The 22075-nt window shown below is 43.3% G+C and overlaps 1 protein-coding gene across 3 annotated transcripts in view; it reads right to left on the reverse strand.

Moving 5' to 3' along the window:
* Positions 1-738: 738 nt before the first annotated feature.
* Positions 739-22075, reverse strand: part of sdccag8 (SHH signaling and ciliogenesis regulator sdccag8) — a 64321-nt gene continuing 42984 nt past the window's right edge. Inside the window, exons 16-18 of one of the 3 annotated variants that reach the window (XM_029765215.1) lie at positions 11711-11842; positions 2664-2790; positions 739-1034 (exon numbers count right to left, since the gene is read on the reverse strand). In XM_029765215.1, the coding sequence (XP_029621075.1) occupies positions 993-1034; positions 2664-2790; positions 11711-11842 (301 nt within the window). In that variant the 3' untranslated portion in view covers positions 739-992. Of the gene's footprint in view, positions 1035-2000; positions 2791-11139; positions 11606-11710; positions 11843-22075 lie in introns of those variants that run through there. The other 2 variants (XM_029765214.1, XM_029765216.1) reach the window with 2 other exon arrangements.

A 22075-nucleotide genomic window follows, 5' to 3' on the forward strand; every position in this document is an offset into this window, starting at 1 on the left:
GCCAGGGAAATGCCACCAGCCATACTGCTCGTTCTGTGCGTGATTTCCTGCATGACAGGATTGTCAGTGTTCTGCCATGGCCAGTGAAGAGCCCTGATCTCAAACCCATTGAGCATGTCTGGGACCTGTTGGACCGGAGGGTGAGGGCTAGGGCCATTCCTCCCAGAAAGGTCTGGGAACTTGCAGGTGCCTTGGTGGAAGAGTGGGGTAACATCTCACAACAAGATCTGGCGAATCTGGTACAGTCCATGAGGAGGAGAAGCACTGCAGTACTTAATGCAGCTGGTGGTCACACCAGATACTGACTGTTAATTTTGATTTTGACCCCTCTTTGTTCAGGGACACATTATTCCATTTCTGTTAGTCACATGTCTGTGGAACTTGTTCAGTTTGTCTCAGTTGTTGAATCTTATGTTCATACAAATATTTACACATGTTAAGTTAGTTTGCTGAAAATAAACGCAGTTGACAGTGAGAGGACGTTTCTTTTTTTGCCGAGTTTATATATATATATATATATTTTTTTTTTACCTGTTTTTGCTTTGTCATTATGTGGTATTGTGTGTAGATTTGAGGAAAAATAACAATTGAATCAATTTTAGAATAGGGCTGTAATGTAACAAAATGTGGAAAGTCAAGGGGTCTGAATACTTTCCGCATGTATGTATAAATAATACACACACAGGATGTGGCCCAAAACCAACCCGAGAGAGGCATGCGTCTTCGATCACACAGTCATTTTTGTAGAATAATAACCTAATTGGTCAAATACCCTATTTCTACAGTAGGAGACCATCATTATAAAGAAAGGAGGATACCTAGTCAGTTGGACAACTGAATGCATTCAACTGAAATGTCTTACGCATTTAGAGGTGCAGGGGGCTGACTTCACATCCACGGCGCCCGAGGAACAGTGGGTTAAAACTGCCTTTCTCAGGGGCAGAACGACAGATTTTTACTGTCACTGTGCTTCAGTCAAGATGAAGAGGATGTCATGTAGACAAGGTGTCAGGCCTCCTAGAACCAGCAGGTAACTGGGGAAACAAAGAGGAAATTAAAGCGCAAAAACACACCTGGACACAGGCCTCTAAATTGGGACTATTTTGTCCGCATATGCTCCTAAATATTTGGCTGTGCGACCTGGAATTTGAATTTGGGAGGACCAGTGCCTAGAAGGAAATAAAAGAATAACTGGCCAGATAATTATTGTTGTAATGATTAGGCTTCACTGTACTGCTGTTTCCGAGTGACCAAGAGAGAGAATATTTGTTACCGTTGTGGTTGCACCATTACTATAGACAAAAGGGCTTGTTTCTATCCCAAACCGTTCGGAAGTTACCCCATAGTACCGCCACTACTTTTCTTTATTTCACTGGAGCAATGGCGGGCCGCATTTTACATTTTAGCAGACGCTCTTATCCAGAGAGACTTACTGGAGCAATTATGGTTAAGTGCCTTGCTCAAGGGCACGTTAACAGATTTTTCACCTCGTCGGCTCAGGGATTCGAACCAGCGACCTTTCATTTACTTGCCCTTAAGCGCTAGGCTACCTGGTTTAATCTTAAACTGTCACAGGGCATTAATCATTTGTTTACACGTTGTTCAGTCATGTTACCTCATTAACTAACAACCTGGCAACTTCATCAGTTTATCCAAACTTTTGGGAGCACAGAAAAAAAGGAAAAGGATAGCTTCTTCAGGAGAGCAATGATTGAATGACAGATCTCTTGCATGTCAACACTCACAAACTTGACTTTCTTAAAGAGACAGCGTCCAATTTTCTATGCAATGCATTTTTGGACAATGTAGAAACCTAATATTACCCAAATGACTAATTTAAATAACAGGCATTTGTATCAACATTGTAGATTTTATAATCAAATATGTCTTTACAGGTTTGCATATTAGTTTCTAGGGTACAACATTTGTTTCAACAGTAGCTAGAATTATAGGCCCAAGAATACAGGCCGTATCTCAATCAATTTTTTTTTTAAATCAGATTTTCTGGGGCTCCTGGATTTTATGTTGCTCCTAACTTTAAGTTGGGCGCACCAGTGATACAATTTGTTTAAAAAAATTTAGAGCCATGACTGGACACATTGCTGGAGTTCACATATTACTAGAGCCTCAGCCAGTATTGATTCAGGTTTTCGCCCTCAGTTAAGATTGACTCGAATGGCACTATCCTGGAATGACTGTGCTGTTCTGTTCAGCAACACATTGGTGGTTCTTAGAGTAATGCTCCGAGGGAAATCCAGAAGTGCTAACGCTGATAAAAACAACAGCCTGGCAGCATTAGAGCAGCTGAGAACAGAGGCACTCGGCAGGGCTCTCCTCCATCTCCTTAAGCTCTTAAGAATGTCAGCCTCTGTCTCTCCCTCTCTGTCTGACACGCCTTTAGCAGCAATCTGGAAGAGCATCTGTGGAGCGCCTAGTCTTGCGTGATGTGCGGCCCTGGCTACCAGCTGTTGTGGCGCTTGTGTGCCTTCTCTTCTTCTCTCTTTCTCTCACTCGCTCACACTCACACTCTCTCTTGCCCTCTCTCTGGGTGATAGTGTGGCCACATCTCTGTGTTTCGGGTGCAGGGGTGAGCTGTACCCAGCACCATATATAGAGATGAAGAGTAAATTGAGTGTAGATGACAACCATGGTTCTGACTGTACCTGTATGCGTAGGTTCTGCATCTCTTCAGTGAGGAGGTGGCGCTCCTGCATCAACAGGTTCTGTTTGGCAAGCAGCTCCATCACTTGCTGGGCACTGGACTGACTGTGCTGGTCCAACTGCTGCAGTCTACAGGATACACACACACACACAGTACACACACAGTGAACACACACACACACAGCACAATAGTCAATGCAATGCCTTGTATAATGTACAATTCGACACAATCTTTTCCGACACGTATGACGAACAAGATGAATATGATAGACAAAGTAGATTGATAAAAAGCATAGAGATGAGCAACAGATCCAGTTATTTTATTTTCATTATTTAACCTTTAATTAACTAGGCAAGTCAGTTAAGAACAAATTCGTATTTACAATGACGACCTACCAAAAGGCCTCTTGCGGGGACGGGGGCTGGGATTAAAAATATAGGACAACACACACATCACGAGGAGAGACACCACAACACTACATAAATCGGACCTAAGACAACACAACATTGTAGCAACACCACATGACAGCAACCACAACATGGAGGACTCATATTGCTTCTCACCCACAAAAAAAGATTGCAATTATATTTGATGATCTTTGTCATCAGAGGTATATGATATATAGTTATAAAACTAAGGGGCAAGACAATGCCAAATACCCCTCAGAAGGAGAGGCCATCCTCTTCCCAGTGTGTCCCAATACAAAGGGTCCATTCAGCTGAGGCTGGGGAGGCCCTCAACGTCCAACAAACACATCAGATCAGCCCAACTAAACATGGCCCCTCCCCCATAACACAGAGCTAACTCACACGCCAGGAATGCATTACATTAGCATAAGTGGACCGCTATACACAGGATAGGCTATCCGTATAGTAGTGGGAATGGGATGGCTATAGCTTATTATTTGACTGTCCATGGGCTATAGTCATCCACCATCATGGGTCCTTGGATCAGATGAGATCCAGGCCAGGTCCCAGTGTCCTAGATCCCACAGGAGGGCACGTCGCCAGGGCCATGGTGGAGCTGAGGAGGGGCCCGGGTGCCCGGGGAGGGGATGTACTCCTTGAGCACAGTAGGCGCCATGCGAGGGGAGGCCTCTAGCTGTTGCTGAAGGGGGGAGACAGATGCCCCTCTCCTTCTGGCTGGGGCAGTGCCGTCTGTGCAGTGGGAAGGAAGGCAGAGCAGGCGGCCCCCACTTCCCCCCCGTGAGAGCTGGAGCACGCGGGCCCTCCTTGGCCCTCCCCGTCCCCGGCTGCACTGGCCAGCTTGTCCCGGGCTCAGGCCCTGCTGCGCTGGAGGCTGGAGCTGCTGCCTCCCCCTCGCCTGGCCTCCAGAGCCTGGCAACGAGCTGTCAGATCTGGGGATGCAGCCTGCGTCAGCCGGCCCCCGCCCCCACACGGACACACAGCAGGGAGGACACCGCCACGTTAGACACCCAGCTCCGGAGCCCCACAGAGCCAGGATGGAAACACTCCACAGGACTGACGTGGGGGAGGAGAATGACTTTTCAGAGGTTTTCAAGAGGTTTGACTCAGTGAGATGTCTAGATGGTAAACTTTGAAAACGGGTACATTTTGTAATGAAAATCTATTTTGTATGATGCATCTTGCTGCCATTTGAGTCGTGATGACGAGGCCATCAAATGGACATAATAACATTCTTATTATGGATGAGTGCTGAACATAACGCTGGACTGTACTGTACTGCAAACCTACTATAGGAGTGTGAGGGACATTTAGAAATGCCACAAGACAAGCCGGTTAATAGGAGCAGCTAAGAAATTGAACATAATTCTTGTATAGCCTTGGTATTATTTTAAAGTGGTTAAAAAACATTTCCCATAAATATTATAAATGATCAATTTTGTTACATTTTCCAGAGGAATCTGAATTTCCTTCAGGTGATAAAAGGTCATGACCCTGTTATAACAGCACTCTTGTGAAAGGCCAACCTGCAGCAGCAGCAGTCAAGAGTGGCAGCCAAGATGTATTTTAAGATGTCAGTGCAAATGCCATGTGTATTAAACCACTTAAGCAGGTTGTGTAATTCTGTAACTAATGCTTTCACCAACACAACACCTTACCTCGCCACTTCAGGAACCATGCTGTTTCAATCTGACACATTAGCCTATTAATTACACAATCCTCCTGACCTTAATCCAGCTCCAAAACCACCTTTTGTCTTCACCCCCAGCCCCGCCGCCTCAACCCCGCCGCCTCAACCCCCAGCCCCGCCGCCTCAACCCCCAGCCCCGCCGCCTCAACCCCCAACCCAGCCGCCTCAACCCCCAGCCCCGCCGCCTCAACCCCCAGCCCCGCCGCCTCAACCCCCAGCCCCGCCGCCTCAACCCCCAGCCCCGCCGCCTCAACCCCCAGCCCCGCCGCCTCAACCCCAACCCAGCCGCCTCAACCCCCAGCCCCGCCGCCTCAACCCCCAGCCCCGCCGCCTCAACCCCCAGCCCCGCCGCCTCAACCCCCAGCCCCGCCACCTCAACCCCCAGCCGCGCCGCCCCTACCCAGGCGCCTCAACCCCAACCCAGGGCACTGGGGAGGGGGTGAGGCAAGAGGTGAAAGGGGGGGGGGGGGGGTTAAAGCTCAAACTGAAGAAAAAGGCGAACTCCTCCTCCGAAGAAGCAATCACAATGGGGGTCTGATTAAATTAGGGGCCCGTCCAGCAGCCAAAGCAGCAAATCCAATAACTGCCCTACATTTACTGGCACACAACTTAATTAGGTTTTTAATACAGCTTAGCGCTGGGCTCTCCCCCTGCCCAGGCTGGCTGGCTGGATGACTGGCTGGCCAGTGCCCACTGCTGCCTGTGCTCTGCCCGCTGCTGGTTGGGTGGAGGGGCGGGTGGATGGATGGCAGAGATGGCCGAGCTCAGGCCTCCCCGCTGACCTGGTGAAAGGACACCATCTGCTGGCTCCCAGGCTAACTGAAGACAGGACGGCTGCACTGAGACACACACACACACACACACACACACACACACACACACACACACACTCCCTAAAAGCAAAAGCAAATTATCAATCTGTCTTTTTTCTTTTTAAATATGAAACCAAACTTTTTGAAGCTGATCTGCCAAATGTGCCTTGATTTACAAGCACCTTCCAATGTGTACACTTCCAGCCAGCCAGGCAAAATCTGATCATCGTTCTTATGGACACTTAATCACACACACACACACCAACCTCTGCAACAGAGACCTGCCGTCGCCCACAGCTTGTGCCTAAGTTCCCAGGTGATGCTGTTTGTTTGTTTGTTTACAGGATGGAGGCTAGCGATGGAACAGGGGAGACTCTTCAGGTTTGTATAACAAAGTGTGGAGCAGCACTGCTGTGTGGCCTACAGCGATGTTCCAGGGGGGAACCTAGTGTCTGTGTCTCTGTGTGTACTGGGGAACCTGCAGACGGCACGCCGGCTCAGCTCGAGGAGCGGGGAGCGTACGGTAAGCCCAGTCTCCCAGGCTGAGCCTGGCCCTGCTGTGGCCTGGGGATGTGTGGCTGGCTCTAGTTACACTGGGAGGCTCTAGTCTACTCTGTTCATTTACCCAGCTCTAGTCTACTCTGTTCATTTAACCAGCTCTAGTCTACTCTGTTCATTTAACCAGCTCTAGTCTACTCTGTTCATTTAACCAGCTCTAGTCTACTCTGTTCATTTACCCAGCTCTAGTCTACTCTGTTCATTTAACCAGCTCTAGTCTACTCTGTTCATTTAACCAGCTCTAGTCTACTCTGTTCATTTAACCAGCTCTAGTCTACTCTGTTCATTTACCCAGCTCTAGTCTACTCTGTTCATTTAACCAGCTTTAGTCTACTCTGTTCATTTAACCAGCTCTAGTCTACTCTGTTCATTTACCCAGCTCTAGTCTACTCTGTTCATTTACCCAGCTCTAGTCTACTCTGTTCATTTAACCAGCTCTAGTCTACTCTGTTCATTTACCCAGCTCTAGTCTACTCTGTTCATTTACCCAGCTCTAGTCTACTCTGTTCATTTAACCAGCTCTAGTCTACTCTGTTCATTTAACCAGCTCTAGTCTACTCTGTTCATTTAACCAGCTCTAGTCTACTCTGTTCATTTACCCAGCTCTAGTCTACTCTGTTCATTTACCCAGCTCTAGTCTACTCTGTTCATTTAACCAGCTCTAGTCTACTCTGTTCATTTAACCAGCTCTAGTCTACTCTGTTCATTTACCCAGCTCTAGTCTACTCTGTTCATTTAACCAGCTCTAGTCTACTCTGTTCATTTAACCAGCTTTAGTCTACTCTGTTCATTTAACCAGCTCTAGTCTACTCTGTTCATTTACCCAGCTCTAGTCTACTCTGTTCATTTAACCAGCTCTAGTCTACTCTGTTCATTTAACCAGCTCTAGTCTACTCTGTTCATTTAACCAGCTCTAGTCTACTCTGTTCATTTAACCAGCTCTAGTCTACTCTGTTCATTTACCCAGCTCTAGTCTACCTCCTGCTTGGTACAACCCAATATCACCTGAGAAGGATAGTTTTTCAGCAGTGTGTTGGCTCAGCTTGTCCAACAGTTCGGAAAACACACACACGGGGGGGGGGGTTCTTTGGAACTGAATACTATAGTATAACATTAGGACTGTCCGACCAACTCAAGTTAAACCTATAGAATACAACTTTGTGAGGATAGAAGTCTGAATTTGGCATCACTTTACACTAACATAAGGGACATTATACCATCACAGGAAAAAGCATATCTCCTTAGCAAGAGTCTGACCCATGTTCAATCTGTCATTATGCAATATTCATTTGAATGGGAGTAGATGAACCACCACTAACAACCCAGCCCAGATTGGGGATCATGGGGGATAGAGGGTGAGGAGAGGGGGTGAAGAATGAAGGCAGACTGCCTTGGCTTGCCTGGTTAAAACCATACCGCCAGGGGCAGCATGGCTACAGCTGCTCAGCACCCCACCTCACCCCCCTTAAAACAAAACTGTACCCACCCCAGCTCAGCCCGACCCACCCTGCCTAAGCCTAAACCTGGCATGGCACGGGGGTGGGTGGAGTGTATGCCCGGAGGCCATGATGAATATCATACCCCCAACCTGTTAGGAATAGACTGGCTCGTTGTTGATCATGGTACCCTTTATTAGTTTGATTCAATATCTTTAATCCATGTAATTATTGGCATGATGAATAGCTCACGTAGACAGCAGAACAGTGGATTTGCTGACACAGTCCTGGTCTCCAATAGAACACAAGCTAAACACAGCATCCAGTCTTCCTAAAACCTTAGACCTTTTTTAGATACTCCAATAAAAACACTGTGTCTGGTGGTAAAAATGTAATGTAATGTAACGACAAACTGTTACACAAAACAAAACTCCAAAATAACAAACTAAACCAATGAAAGTCATAGTTCTAAAAGAGCTAATGTTGCTGTTTGAGTTGGTTTTGTGGACGGTGTGACGCCGAGAGGTCTGTTGATGTGATGCTCTGGTTAGTAACACAGCACTCCAGCTTGCATGCCTCTGGGAAGCGGCCCGGCGTACAGCGTTGGAGCTGTAAAGCCACCGTTTGACAATGCTATTTCAGCAGGCCGCCCAGCCTCAGCCCCAGGCTACACAGGCCAGCTGGGTGAGACAGAGAGGCAGAGCAAGGGATGGAAGGATGAAGAGAGAGAGAGGGAGCATCAGTGCCACCCAGAGGGAGAAAGGAGAACAACGAGCCCATACTGAAGAGTAAAAGGAACCCAGGCTGGAAGACTGTCCTGACATAGCCTCTGATATGCTGATTCCATTCCTATGCAATGGATGTCTCATATTTTCACAAACGTGAACATTGTATGATTATTTCGATTAGGGAAAAACATGAAGGATGAAAAAAAAACACATGGTCTAAAACTGTCTTGCTGTACTGTACCTCCCCCCCCCCCATTCTGCTCACATATTAGTAAATGACTGAAATGGAGGTCAGATTAATCAAGTATAATAACCACTCCTCTAGGATCATCACCCCCCCTCCCCCTCTCATACACAACCCCTTCTACATCTTCCTTGCCTCTGCCAACTTCATTTGCAAATGAAAAGTTTGAGGAGCGTCTTCTTGTTTTGGGGAGGTGGCAGCACAGTGTGTGTGGGGGGAGAAGGAGAAGAGGAGGAGGGGGTGGGTGGCAGAGAACCAGATGAAGCAGCCCTCGCCCGGGGGCCTTCGGTCTCCCCCAGCAGCGGCAAGGCTGTTCCCGGACCGGCGTCCACCGTTTGTTCTATTATCCAATCTCCTGGAGCCTTTTGCCCAACAACTGCCTGCACCTCTTCCACACATGGCCCTCCATCCCTCTCTCCATCCCTCTCTCTTCTACTCCAGACACGCACACCACCTTTCTTTATGGGGCCATATGGCTGACAGAAGCCAGTAGATTTAGCGACACATCTGCGTATACATTACTGCTCTCCTTAAAGGGCCGTGATGCAAGACGCCAGTGTGTGTTTGTCAGAGTGTTGGTGATAATTGCTGAAGGAGCATGCTGGCAGGGGGTGAAGGGACGGTGTGGCACTTGGTGCAGACAGGCAGAAGTGCGGTTAAAACAACAACTGAAGCGACGGGGCAGAGCAGTGGTGTACACACAACATTTTAAAGTGTACAACCTAAACCCTAAACAACTTTTCAATTCACTTATGTAGCTTGGTTTCATGAAGAGAATTTCTATACACATGTCAATGTAATGATAAATCTGTTTAGAGTTTGATAGATGACACACTGCACAGGTGAGAAAACGCTGTCAATAGGACTGGAGTGTGCTTGATTAAGCTACAAACTCCCAGACTTCATTGCATTCCTGTTGAGGAAGGAAAAATCTGCCTGCTGCTGAATCTCTTCTATCATCTAACTAATTATTGCTTTCTATAGTCACTCAAACATTAGGAACAGAATACATGACGATACTGAAACAATTAAAACATGTCATTATATTATTTACCCAATTACTTCATTACAAAGATGCTCACCAGGAACTTGTTTTTCTCTCTTGAAAGAATCATTCACAAATTGGCAATCTGATAACTGACTCCATACTGCGTAAACCTATCCAATTCAATAATCTATCTATTCATTGCATATAATCCAATTCAATTTGATTCAATCTATTGATTGAATAATTTGATTCATCTTCGACTACACATCACACAAATGCTTCAGAAACACGTTTTCCTTGTGCAATTTATAGGATACATCCACTGTCAGTTAAAGTACAAGTCTTACACTAAAATATTGCTTTACATGAGAGTCCTTGTATCATAAAATAGTCATTTAGGAAAATTACATCTAACTAAATCAAATTCTCTGAATAGATAAAACCTACTCTAATAAAATGTTTTATTTTTAATTCAATGCGGTTAACCCTTTATCACAACAGTTATACTATTCTTGATGAATCACTTTGATGATATTATTTTCATCATAATTAAAAACAGAGCCTCAAATCAGGAGCTGTGTTTAAAATGTGTCTTGAATAAAATGACAGATCAGATATAAACCCACAATGCAACATGTTAGTTCCTGATACAGTCTCTGAACAAACAAAATGTTGTTATAGCCAGATAACTAGGCTGTGTTTCAAATCATTCCATTGTGTTCCTTACAATATGTATATCACGTTGCATGCTTTGTTTCTCGGACATCTCTCCCCAATCTCCATGCAAAAAAACACAGAAATACTATAATAAATAAATAAATGCAGGAGCGAAAACATTGTGTGCTAAAACCCCTGTGTAGCTTGGCATTCTCTCCCCAAATGTAAAAATAAATCAAGCTGATTTTCCAAATGTTTCATACGCGCCACGCTGTTGCAGCTCTTCACAGCACAGATTGCGCTCAATGTAGAATATGTGAGAGCGGCAGAGCCTTGGTTATTTGCATGTTGGGTGAACCCATTTGCACCTGCTTGTTAACACGTACACCTTAACCCCCGTGTGCCAGGGCAGCATGCCCGCTGTGCCACCTATTCCCAGAGCACTGAACACACAGGAGAATCACCCTTAGCATAGTGCTGCTGGGATTAGTGAGGAAGGGAACTTGGCAAAACACCAGAATCTCAAACTAAATGCCTCGCACGTCATAATGGTTCTCATAATTGTACGCAGCCACATCTCCACTTCTTTAACAACAGAGATCTTGTTTTACATTTGTGAGGTGGGTACATTAAAGATTAAACCAGGCTCCAGATTTCTCTAGATCCTTTCAATGCAATCACAACAGAGAAGAAGTGCCATCACTGTGAATAAGAACCTAGACGTCTGCGCAGTAAAAATGAAGCCTTTAAGGTTCGATTACAGTGCTCAAACAAGACATTCACCAAACATAACTGATAGTACATTTCAATTGGAAAGAAAAAATGACCCATTTTAAATGTCTCCACACCTATAGAAAACAGACCTCTATTCTCCCACTGTGTCTCCTGTGGGGATTCACAACGTCACAGACCGGACAGCTGCGATTCTCTCTCAACTTCTTTTTACCTATTGTTTTTCTTCCCGGCACGTTTTTGACAGTGGGTGTTAAACAATATGTAGTGTTACGTTGGGAGCGGGGGTGGGGGGCGGGCGGGGGATACAGGCTCCTAGAAGAATCCTCAGTGGAGCGCCGAAGCACGGCGCTGACGCCCACACACCCTCACCCACGTGGCACTGCCAGGCTGTGTGCCAAGCGGCCCTGGGCTCAGCGCTGGGGGCCGTATAGTAAGTTCTGTATACCCTCCCGAGTCAGATGGGAAGAGGCCCCCGCAACACAACAGTCTTTAAAAAGACTACTGTAGACCAGATACTGTGCTACTGTACTGGCCACTAGTGCATACACTGTACTGTATCTCTACCGACGGGATATTTAGACTTCAAATTCTGTTCACTCGTCATCTTCTCCTTTCAACATGTCCTTTAATCGCTACAGTACTCCAACATGACAGCGATTGATCCTAGATCCTAGAAAATCAATTCGCACTTCATGGCTTAGCAATATCCTTCCATAATCCATATCAGCTATCCCTGTGCTTGTGTGTGTGTGTGTGTGTGCTCACAAGTTAATACCTGTTCTTCATGCGCTGGTGCATCCTCCCATGTTGTACACACTGCTGCTCCATCTCTGTACAGCGAGCTCTCAGCTTCCCAACACTCTGTTCCAGATGATCCTTCTCCAGGGAGAGCTGCTCCACCTCTCTCCTGTCAACCACACACACAAATACATTTTTACAATTGTTGCTTTTCATGGCATTGAGTGTTCAGCTATCAGTCTCACCAGAGATGTCATTTTGTTGCCAACCAGGGGTGCGTTCAGTTCGATTCAACGTTTGCTACGTTGCGTGACAGTTTGTATTGAACGACACGTTTCCCCAAAACAGTGTGCACTGTTCTTCAATAGCACGTGAAGTACGTTTGCTGTAGGCTGTAGTGGAGCAGGTGGAGAACTTCAAGTTCCTTGGTGTCCACATCACTAAGGAATGAACATGGTCCACACACACCAACACAGTCGTGAAAAAGGCACGACAATTCCTCTTCCCCCTCAAGAAGCTGAAAAGCTTTGGCATGGGCCCTCAGATCCTCAAAAGGTTCTACAGCTACACCATTGAGAGCATCTTGACTTGGGTTACAAAATTCCAGGAACGTTCAATAAATTCCCTGGTTTTCCAAAAATCCTGGTTGGAAGATTCCGGATTTCCTGCTTATTCCCTCCTGATTCTGGGAATCGTCCAACTGGGATTTCGGGAAAATATGGTAATTTATTGAACGTACCCAGAAATGTGCAACCCTAATTTTGACGCTGCATCACCGCTTGGTATGGCAACTGCTTGGCATCCAACCGCAAAGCTCTACAGAGGGTAGTGTGTACGGCCCAGTACATCACTGGGGCCGAGCTCTCTGCCATCCAGGACCTCTACACCAGGCGGTGTTAGAGGAAGGCCCTAAAAATAGTCAAAGACTCCTGCCAACCAAGTCATACACGGTTCTCTCTGCTACCGCACAGCAAGTGGTACCAGTGCACCATGTCTGGAACCAACAGGACCCTGAACAGCTTCTACCCCCAAACCATAAGACTGATAAATAGTTAGTCTGGGTAGCTATTTGGTTAACTATTTAACTATCTGTATCGCACTAACTCTTTTGACTCATCACATACGCTGCTGTTACTGTTTATCATCTGTCCTGTTGCCTAGTCACTTTATCCCTACCTACAGTATACTGCTGTTACTGTCTTATCTATCCTGTTGTCTAGTCACTTTATCCCTACCTACAGTATACTGCTGTTACTGTCTATTATCTATCCTGTTACCTAGTCCCTTTACCCCTACCTACAGTATACTGCTGTTACTGTCTATTATCTATCCTGTTGCCTAGTCACTTTATCCCTACCTACATTATACTGCTGTTACTGTCTATTATCTATCCTGTTGCCTAGTCACTTTATCCCTACCTACAGTATACTGCTGTTACTGTCTATTATCTATCCTGTTACCTAGTCACTTTATCCCTACCTACAGTATACTGCTGTTACTGTCTATTATCTATCCTGTTACCTAGTCACTTTACCCCTACCTACAGTATACTGCTGTTACTGTCTATTATCTATCCTGTTACCTAGTCACTTTATCCCTACCTACAGTATACTGATGTTACTGTCTATTATCTATCCTGTTGTCTAGTCACTTTATCCCTACCTACAGTATACTGCTGTTACTGTCTATTATCTATCCTGTTGCCTAGTCACTTTACCCCTACCTACAGTATACTGCTGTTACTGTCTATTATCTATCCTGTTACCTTGTCACTTTATCCCTACCTACAGTATACTGCTGTTACTGTCTATTATCTATCCTGTTACCTTGTCACTTTACCCCTACCTACAGTATACTGCTGTTACTGTCTATTATCTATCCTGTTGCCTAGTCACTTTACCCCTACCTACAGTATACTGCTGTTACTGTCTATTATCTATCCTGTTGCCTAGTCACTTTATCCCTACCTACAGTATACTGCTGTTACTGTCTATTATCTATCCTGTTGTCTAGTCACTTTATCCCTACCTACAGTATACTGCTGTTACTGTCTATTATCTATCCTGTTGTCTAGTCACTTTATCCCTACCTACAGTATACTGCTGTTACTGTCTATTATCTATCCTGTTGTCTAGTCACTTTATCCCTACCTACAGTATACTGATGTTACTGTCTATTATCTATCCTGTTGCCTAGTCACTTTATCCCTACCTACAGTATACTGCTGTTACTGTCTATTATCTATCCTGTTGCCTAGTCACTTTATCCCTACCTACAGTATACTGCTGTTACTGTCTATTATCTATCCTGTTGCCTAGTCACTTTACCCCTACCTACAGTATACTGCTGTTACTGTCTATTATCTATCCTGTTGCCTAGTCACTTTATCCCTACCTACAGTATACTGCTGTTACTGTCTATTATCTATCCTGTTGTCTAGTCACTTTATCCCTACCTACAGTATACTGATGTTACTGTCTATTATCTATCCTGTTGTCTAGTCACTTTACCCCTACCTACAGTATACTGCTGTTACTGTCTATTATCTATCCTGTTGCCTAGTCACTTTATCCCTACCTACAGTATACTGCTGTTACTGTCTATTATCTATCCTGTTACCTAGTCACTTTATCCCTACCTACAGTATACTGCTGTTACTGTCTATTATCTATCCTGTTGCCTAGTCACTTTATCCCTACCTACAGTATACTGCTGTTACTGTCTATTATCTATCCTGTTGCCTAGTCACTTTATCCCTACCTACAGTATACTGCTGTTACTGTCTATTATCTATCCTGTTGTCTAGTCACTTTACCCCTACCTACAGTATACTGCTGTTACTGTTTATCATCTATCCTGTTGTCTAGTCACTTTATCCCTACCTACAGTATACTGCTGTTACTGTCTATTATCTATCCTGTTGTCTAGTCACTTTATCCCTACCTACAGTATACTGCTGTTACTGTCTATTATCTCTCCTGTTGCCTAGTCACTTTACCCCTACCTACAGTATACTGCTGTTACTGTTTATCATCTATCCTGTTGTCTAGTCACTTTATCCCTACCTACAGTATACTGCTGTTACTGTCTATTATCTATCCTGTTGTCTAGTCACTTTATCCCTACCTACAGTATACTGCTGTTACTGTCTATTATCTCTCCTGTTGCCTAGTCACTTTACCCCTACCTACAGTATACTGCTGTTACTGTCTATTATCTATCCTGTTACCTAGTCACTTTACCCCTACCTACAGTATACTGCTGTTACTGTCTATTATCTATCCTGTTGTCTAGTCACTTTATCCCTACCTACAGTATACTGCTGTTACTGTCTATTATCTATCCTGTTGCCTAGTCACTTTATCCCTACCTACAGTATACTGCTGTTACTGTCTATTATCTATCCTGTTGTCTAGTCACTTTACCCCTACCTACAGTATACTGCTGTTACTGTCTATTATCTATCCTGTTGTCTAGTCACTTTATCCCTACCTACAGTATACTGCTGTTACTGTCTATTATCTATCCTTTACCCCTACCTACAGTATACTGCTGTTACTGTCTATTATCTATCCTGTTGCCTAGTCACTTTATCCCTACCTACAGTATACTGCTGTTACTGTCTATTATCTATCCTTTACCCCTACCTACAGTATACTGCTGTTACTGTCTATTATCTATCCTGTTGCCTAGTCACTTTATCCCTACCTACAGTATACTGCTGTTACTGTCTATTATCTATCCTGTTGCCTAGTCACTTTATCCCTACCTACAGTATACTGCTGTTACTGTCTATTATCTATCCTGTTACCTAGTCACTTTACCCCTACCTACAGTATACTGCTGTTACTGTCTATTATCTATCCTGTTGCCTAGTCACTTTACCCCTACCTACAGTATACTGCTGTTACTGTCTATTATCTATCCTGTTGTCTAGTCACTTTACCCCTACCTACAGTATACTGCTGTTACTGTCTATTATCTATCCTGTTGCCTAGTCACTTTACCCCTACCTACAGTATACTGCTGTTACTGTCTATTATCTATCCTGTTGCCTAGTCACTTTATCCCTACCTACAGTATACTGCTGTTACTGTCTATTATCTATCCTGTTGTCTAGTCACTTTACCCCTACCTACAGTATACTGCTGTTACTGTCTATTATCTATCCTGTTGCCTAGTCACTTTATCCCTACCTACAGTATACTGCTGCTACTGTCTATTATCTATCCTGTTGCCTAGTCACTTTACCCCTACCTACAGTATACTGCTGTTACTGTCTATTATCTATCCTGTTGCCTAGTCACTTTATCCCTACCTACAGTACACTGCTGTTACTGTCTATTATCTATCCTGTTGCCTAGTCACTTTACCCCTACCTACAGTATACTGCTGTTACTGTCTATTATCTATCCTGTTGCCTAGTCACTTTATCCCTACCTACAGTATACTGCTGTTACTGTCTATTATCTATCCTGTTGTCTAGTCACTTTACCCCTACCTACAGTATACTGCTGCTACTGTCTATTATCTATCCTGTTGCCTAGTCACTTTATCCCTACCTACAGTATACTGCTGTTACTGTCTATTATCTATCCTGTTGCCTAGTCACTTTACCCCTACCTACAGTATACTGCTGTTACTGTCTATTATCTATCCTGTTGCCTAGTCACTTTACCCCTACCTACAGTATACTGCTGTTACTGTCTATTATCTATCCTGTTGCCTAGTCACTTTACCCCTACCTACAGTATACTGCTGTTACTGTCTATTATCTATCCTGTTGTCTAGTCACTTTACCCCTACCTACAGTATACTGCTGTTACTGTCTATTATCTATCCTGTTGCCTAGTCACTTTACCCCTACCTACAGTATACTGCTGTTACTGTCTATTATCTATCCTGTTGCCTAGTCACTTTACCCCTACCTACAGTATACTGCTGTTACTGTCTATTATCTATCCTGTTGTCTAGTCACTTTACCCCTACCTACAGTATACTGATGTTACTGTCTATTATCTATCCTGTTGCCTAGTCACTTTACCCCTACCTACAGTATACTGCTGTTACTGTCTATTATCTATCCTGTTGTCTAGTCACTTTACCCCTACCTACAGTATACTGATGTTACTGTCTATTATCTATCCTGTTGCCTAGTCACTTTATCCCTACCTACAGTATACTGCTGTTACTGTCTATTATCTATCCTGTTGTCTAGTCACTTTATCCCTACCTACAGTATACTGCTGTTACTGTCTATTATCTATCCTGTTACCTAGTCACTTTACCCCTACCTACAGTATACTGCTGTTACTGTCTATTATCTATCCTGTTGCCTAGTCACTTTATCCCTACCTACAGTATACTGCTGTTACTGTCTATTATCTATCCTGTTACCTAGTCACTTTACCCCTACCTACAGTATACTGCTGTTACTGTCTATTATCTATCCTGTTGTCTAGTCACTTTACCCCTACCTACAGTATACTGCTGTTACTGTCTATTATCTATCCTGTTGCCTAGTCACTTTATCCCTACCTACAGTATACTGCTGTTACTGTCTATTATCTATCCTGTTGTCTAGTCACTTTATCCCTACCTACAGTATACTGCTGTTACTGTCTATTATCTATCCTGTTGCCTAGTCACTTTATCCCTACCTACAGTATACTGCTGTTACTGTCTATTATCTATCCTGTTGCCTAGTCACTTTACCCCTACCTACAGTATACTGCTGTTACTGTCTATTATCTATCCTGTTGTCTAGTCACTTTACCCCTACCTACAGTATACTGCTGTTACTGTCTTATCTATCCTGTTGTCTAGTCACTTTACCCCTACCTACAGTATACTGCTGTTACTGTCTATTATCTATCCTGTTGCCTAGTCACTTTATCCCTACCTACAGTATACTGCTGTTACTGTCTATTATCTATCCTGTTGTCTAGTCACTTTACCCCTACCTACAGTATACTGCTGCTACTGTCTATTATCTATCCTGTTGTCTAGTCACTTTATCTATACCTACAGTATACTGCTGTTACTGTCTATTATCTATCCTGTTGCCTAGTCACTTTATCCCTACCTACAGTATACTGCTGTTACTGTCTATTATCTATCCTTTACCCCTACCTACAGTATACTGCTGTTATTATCTATCCTGTTGCCTAGTCACTTTATCCCTACCTACAGTATACTGCTGCTACTGTCTATTATCTATCCTTTACCCCTACCTACAGTATACTGCTGTTATTATCTATCCTGTTGCCTAGTCACTTTATCCCTACCTACAGTATACTGCTGCTACTGTCTATTATCTATCCTTTACCCCTACCTACAGTATACTGCTGTTATTATCTATCCTGTTGCCTAGTCACTTTATCCCTACCTACAGTATACTGCTGTTACTGTCTATTATCTATCCTGTTGTCTAGTCACTTTATCCCTACCTACAGTATACTGCTGTTACCGTCTATTATCTATCCTGTTGTCTAGTCACTTTACCCCTACCTACAGTATACTGCTGTTACTGTTTATCATCTATCCTGTTGCCTAGTCACTTTATCCCTACCTACAGTATACTGCTGTTACTGTCTATTATCTATCCTGTTGCCTAGTCACTTTATCCCTACCTACAGTATACTGCTGTTACTGTCTATTATCTATCCTGTTACCTAGTCACTTTACCCCTACCTACAGTATACTGCTGTTACTGTCTATTATCTATCCTGTTGCCTAGTCACTTTATCCCTACCTACAGTATACTGCTGTTACTGTCTATTATCTATCCTGTTGCCTAGTCACTTTATCCCTACCTACAGTATACTGCTGTTACTGTCTATTATCTATCCTGTTGCCTAGTCACTTTACCCCTACCTACAGTATACTGCTGTTACTGTCTATTATCTATCCTGTTGCCTAGTCACTTTATCCCTACCTACAGTATACTGCTGTTACTGTCTATTATCTATCCTGTTGCCTAGTCACTTTACCCCTACCTACAGTATACTGCTGTTACTGTCTATTATCTATCCTGTTGCCTAGTCACTTTATCCCTACCTACAGTATACTGCTGTTACTGTCTATTATCTATCCTGTTGCCTAGTCACTTTATCCCTACCTACAGTATACTGCTGTTACTGTCTATTATCTATCCTGTTGCCTAGTCACTTTATCCCTACCTACAGTATACTGCTGTTACTGTCTATTATCTATCCTGTTGCCTAGTCACTTTATCCCTACCTACAGTATACTGCTGTTACTGTCTATTATCTATCCTGTTGCCTAGTCACTTTACCCCTACCTACAGTATACTGCTGTTACTGTCTATTATCTATCCTGTTGCCTAGTCACTTTACCCCTACCTACAGTATACTGCTGTTACTGTTTATCATCTATCCTGTTGCCTAGTCACTTTATCCCTACCTACAGTATACTGCTGTTACTGTCTATTATCTATCCTGTTGCCTAGTCACTTTATCCCTACCTACAGTATACTGCTGTTACTGTCTATTATCTATCCTGTTACCTAGTCACTTTACCCCTACCTACAGTATACTGCTGTTACTGTCTATTATCTATCCTGTTACCTAGTCACTTTACCCCTACCTACAGTATACTGCTGTTACTGTCTATTATCTATCCTGTTGTCTAGTCACTTTACCCCTACCTACAGTATACTGCTGTTACTGTCTATTATCTATCCTGTTACCTAGTCACTTTATCCCTACCTACAGTATACTGCTGCTACTGTCTATTATCTATCCTGTTGTCTAGTCACTTTATCCCTACCTACAGTATACTGCTGTTACTGTCTTATCTATCCTGTTGTCTAGTCACTTTATCCCTACCTACAGTATACTGCTGTTACTGTCTATTATCTATCCTGTTACCTAGTCACTTTATCCCTACCTACAGTATACTGCTGTTACTGTCTATTATCTATCCTGTTGCCTAGTCACTTTATCCCTACCTACAGTATACTGCTGTTACTGTCTATTATCTATCCTGTTGCCTAGTCACTTTACCCCTACCTACAGTATACTGCTGTTACTGTCTATTATCTATCCTGTTACCTAGTCACTTTATCCCTACCTACAGTATACTGCTGTTACTGTCTATTATCTATCCTGTTGCCTAGTCACTTTACCCCTACCTACAGTATACTGCTGTTACTGTCTATTATCTATCCTGTTGCCTAGTCACTTTATCCCTACCTACAGTATACTGCTGTTACTGTCTATTATCTATCCTGTTGCCTAGTCACTTTATCCCTACCTACAGTATACTGATGTTACTGTCTATTATCTATCCTGTTGCCTAGTCACTTTATCCCTACCTACAGTATACTGCTGTTACTGTCTATTATCTATCCTGTTGCCTAGTCACTTTATCCCTACCTACAGTATACTGCTGTTACTGTCTATTATCTATCCTGTTGTCTAGTCACTTTACCCCTACCTACAGTATACTGCTGTTACTGTCTATTATCTATCCTGTTGCCTAGTCACTTTATCCCTACCTACAGTATACTGCTGTTACTGTCTATTATCTATCCTGTTGTCTAGTCACTTTATCCCTACCTACAGTATACTGCTGTTACTGTCTATTATCTATCCTGTTGTCTAGTCACTTTATCCCTACCTACAGTATACTGCTGTTACTGTTTATTATCTATCCTGTTGCCTAGTCACTTTATCCCTACCTACAGTATACTGCTGTTACTGTCTATTATCTATCCTGTTGCCTAGTCACTTTACCCCTACCTACAGTATACTGCTGTTACTGTCTATTATCTATCCTGTTGCCTAGTCACTTTACCCCTACCTACAGTATACTGCTGTTACTGTCTATTATCTATCCTGTTGCCTAGTCACTTTATCCCTACCTACAGTATACTGCTGTTACTGTCTATTATCTATCCTGTTGCCTAGTCACTTTACCCCTACCTACAGTATACTGCTGTTACTGTCTATTATCTATCCTGTTGTCTAGTCACTTTATCCCTACCTACAGTATACTGCTGTTACTGTCTATTATCTATCCTGTTGCCTAGTCACTTTATCCCTACCTACAGTATACTGCTGTTACTGTCTATTATCTATCCTGTTGCCTAGTCACTTTACCCCTACCTACAGTATACTGCTGTTACTGTCTATTATCTATCCTGTTACCTAGTCACTTTACCCCTACCTACAGTATACTGCTGTTACTGTCTATTATCTATCCTGTTGCCTAGTCACTTTACCCCTACCTACAGTATACTGCTGTTACTGTCTTATCTATCCTGTTGCCTAGTCACTTTATCCCTACCTACAGTATACTGCTGTTACTGTCTATTATCTATCCTGTTGCCTAGTCACTTTATCCCTACCTACAGTATACTGCTGTTACTGTCTATTATCTATCCTGTTGTCTAGTCACTTTATCCCTACCTACAGTATACTGATGTTACTGTCTATTATCTATCCTGTTGCCTAGTCACTTTATCCCTACCTACAGTATACTGCTGTTACTGTCTATTATCTATCCTGTTGTCTAGTCACTTTATCCCTACCTACAGTATACTGCTGTTACTGTCTATTATCTATCCTGTTGTCTAGTCACTTTATCCCTACCTACAGTATACTGCTGTTACTGTCTATTATCTATCCTGTTGCCTAGTCACTTTATCCCTACCTACAGTATACTGCTGTTACTGTCTATTATCTATCCTGTTGCCTAGTCACTTTACCCCTACCTACAGTATACTGCTGTTACTGTCTATTATCTATCCTGTTACCTAGTCACTTTACCCCTACCTACAGTATACTGCTGTTACTGTCTATTATCTATCCTGTTGCCTAGTCACTTTATCCCTACCTACAGTATACTGCTGTTACTGTCTATTATCTATCCTGTTGCCTAGTCACTTTACCCCTACCTACAGTATACTGCTGTTACTGTCTATTATCTATCCTGTTACCTAGTCACTTTATCCCTACCTACAGTATACTGCTGTTACTGTCTATTATCTATCCTGTTGCCTAGTCACTTTACCCCTACCTACAGTATACTGCTGTTACTGTCTATTATCTATCCTGTTGCCTAGTCACTTTACCCCTACCTACAGTATACTGCTGTTACTGTCTATTATCTATCCTGTTACCTAGTCACTTTACCCCTACCTACAGTATACTGCTGTTACTGTCTATTATCTATCCTGTTGCCTAGTCACTTTATCCCTACCTACAGTATACTGCTGTTACTGTCTATTATCTATCCTGTTGCCTAGTCACTTTATCCCTACCTACAGTATACTGCTGTTACTGTCTATTATCTATCCTGTTGTCTAGTCACTTTATCCCTACCTACAGTATACTGCTGTTACTGTCTATTATCTATCCTGTTGCCTAGTCACTTT

Source organism: Salmo trutta, chromosome 10 (assembly GCF_901001165.1).
Source record: "Salmo trutta chromosome 10, fSalTru1.1, whole genome shotgun sequence".
Classification (NCBI taxonomy): Eukaryota; Metazoa; Chordata; class Actinopteri; order Salmoniformes; family Salmonidae; genus Salmo; species Salmo trutta.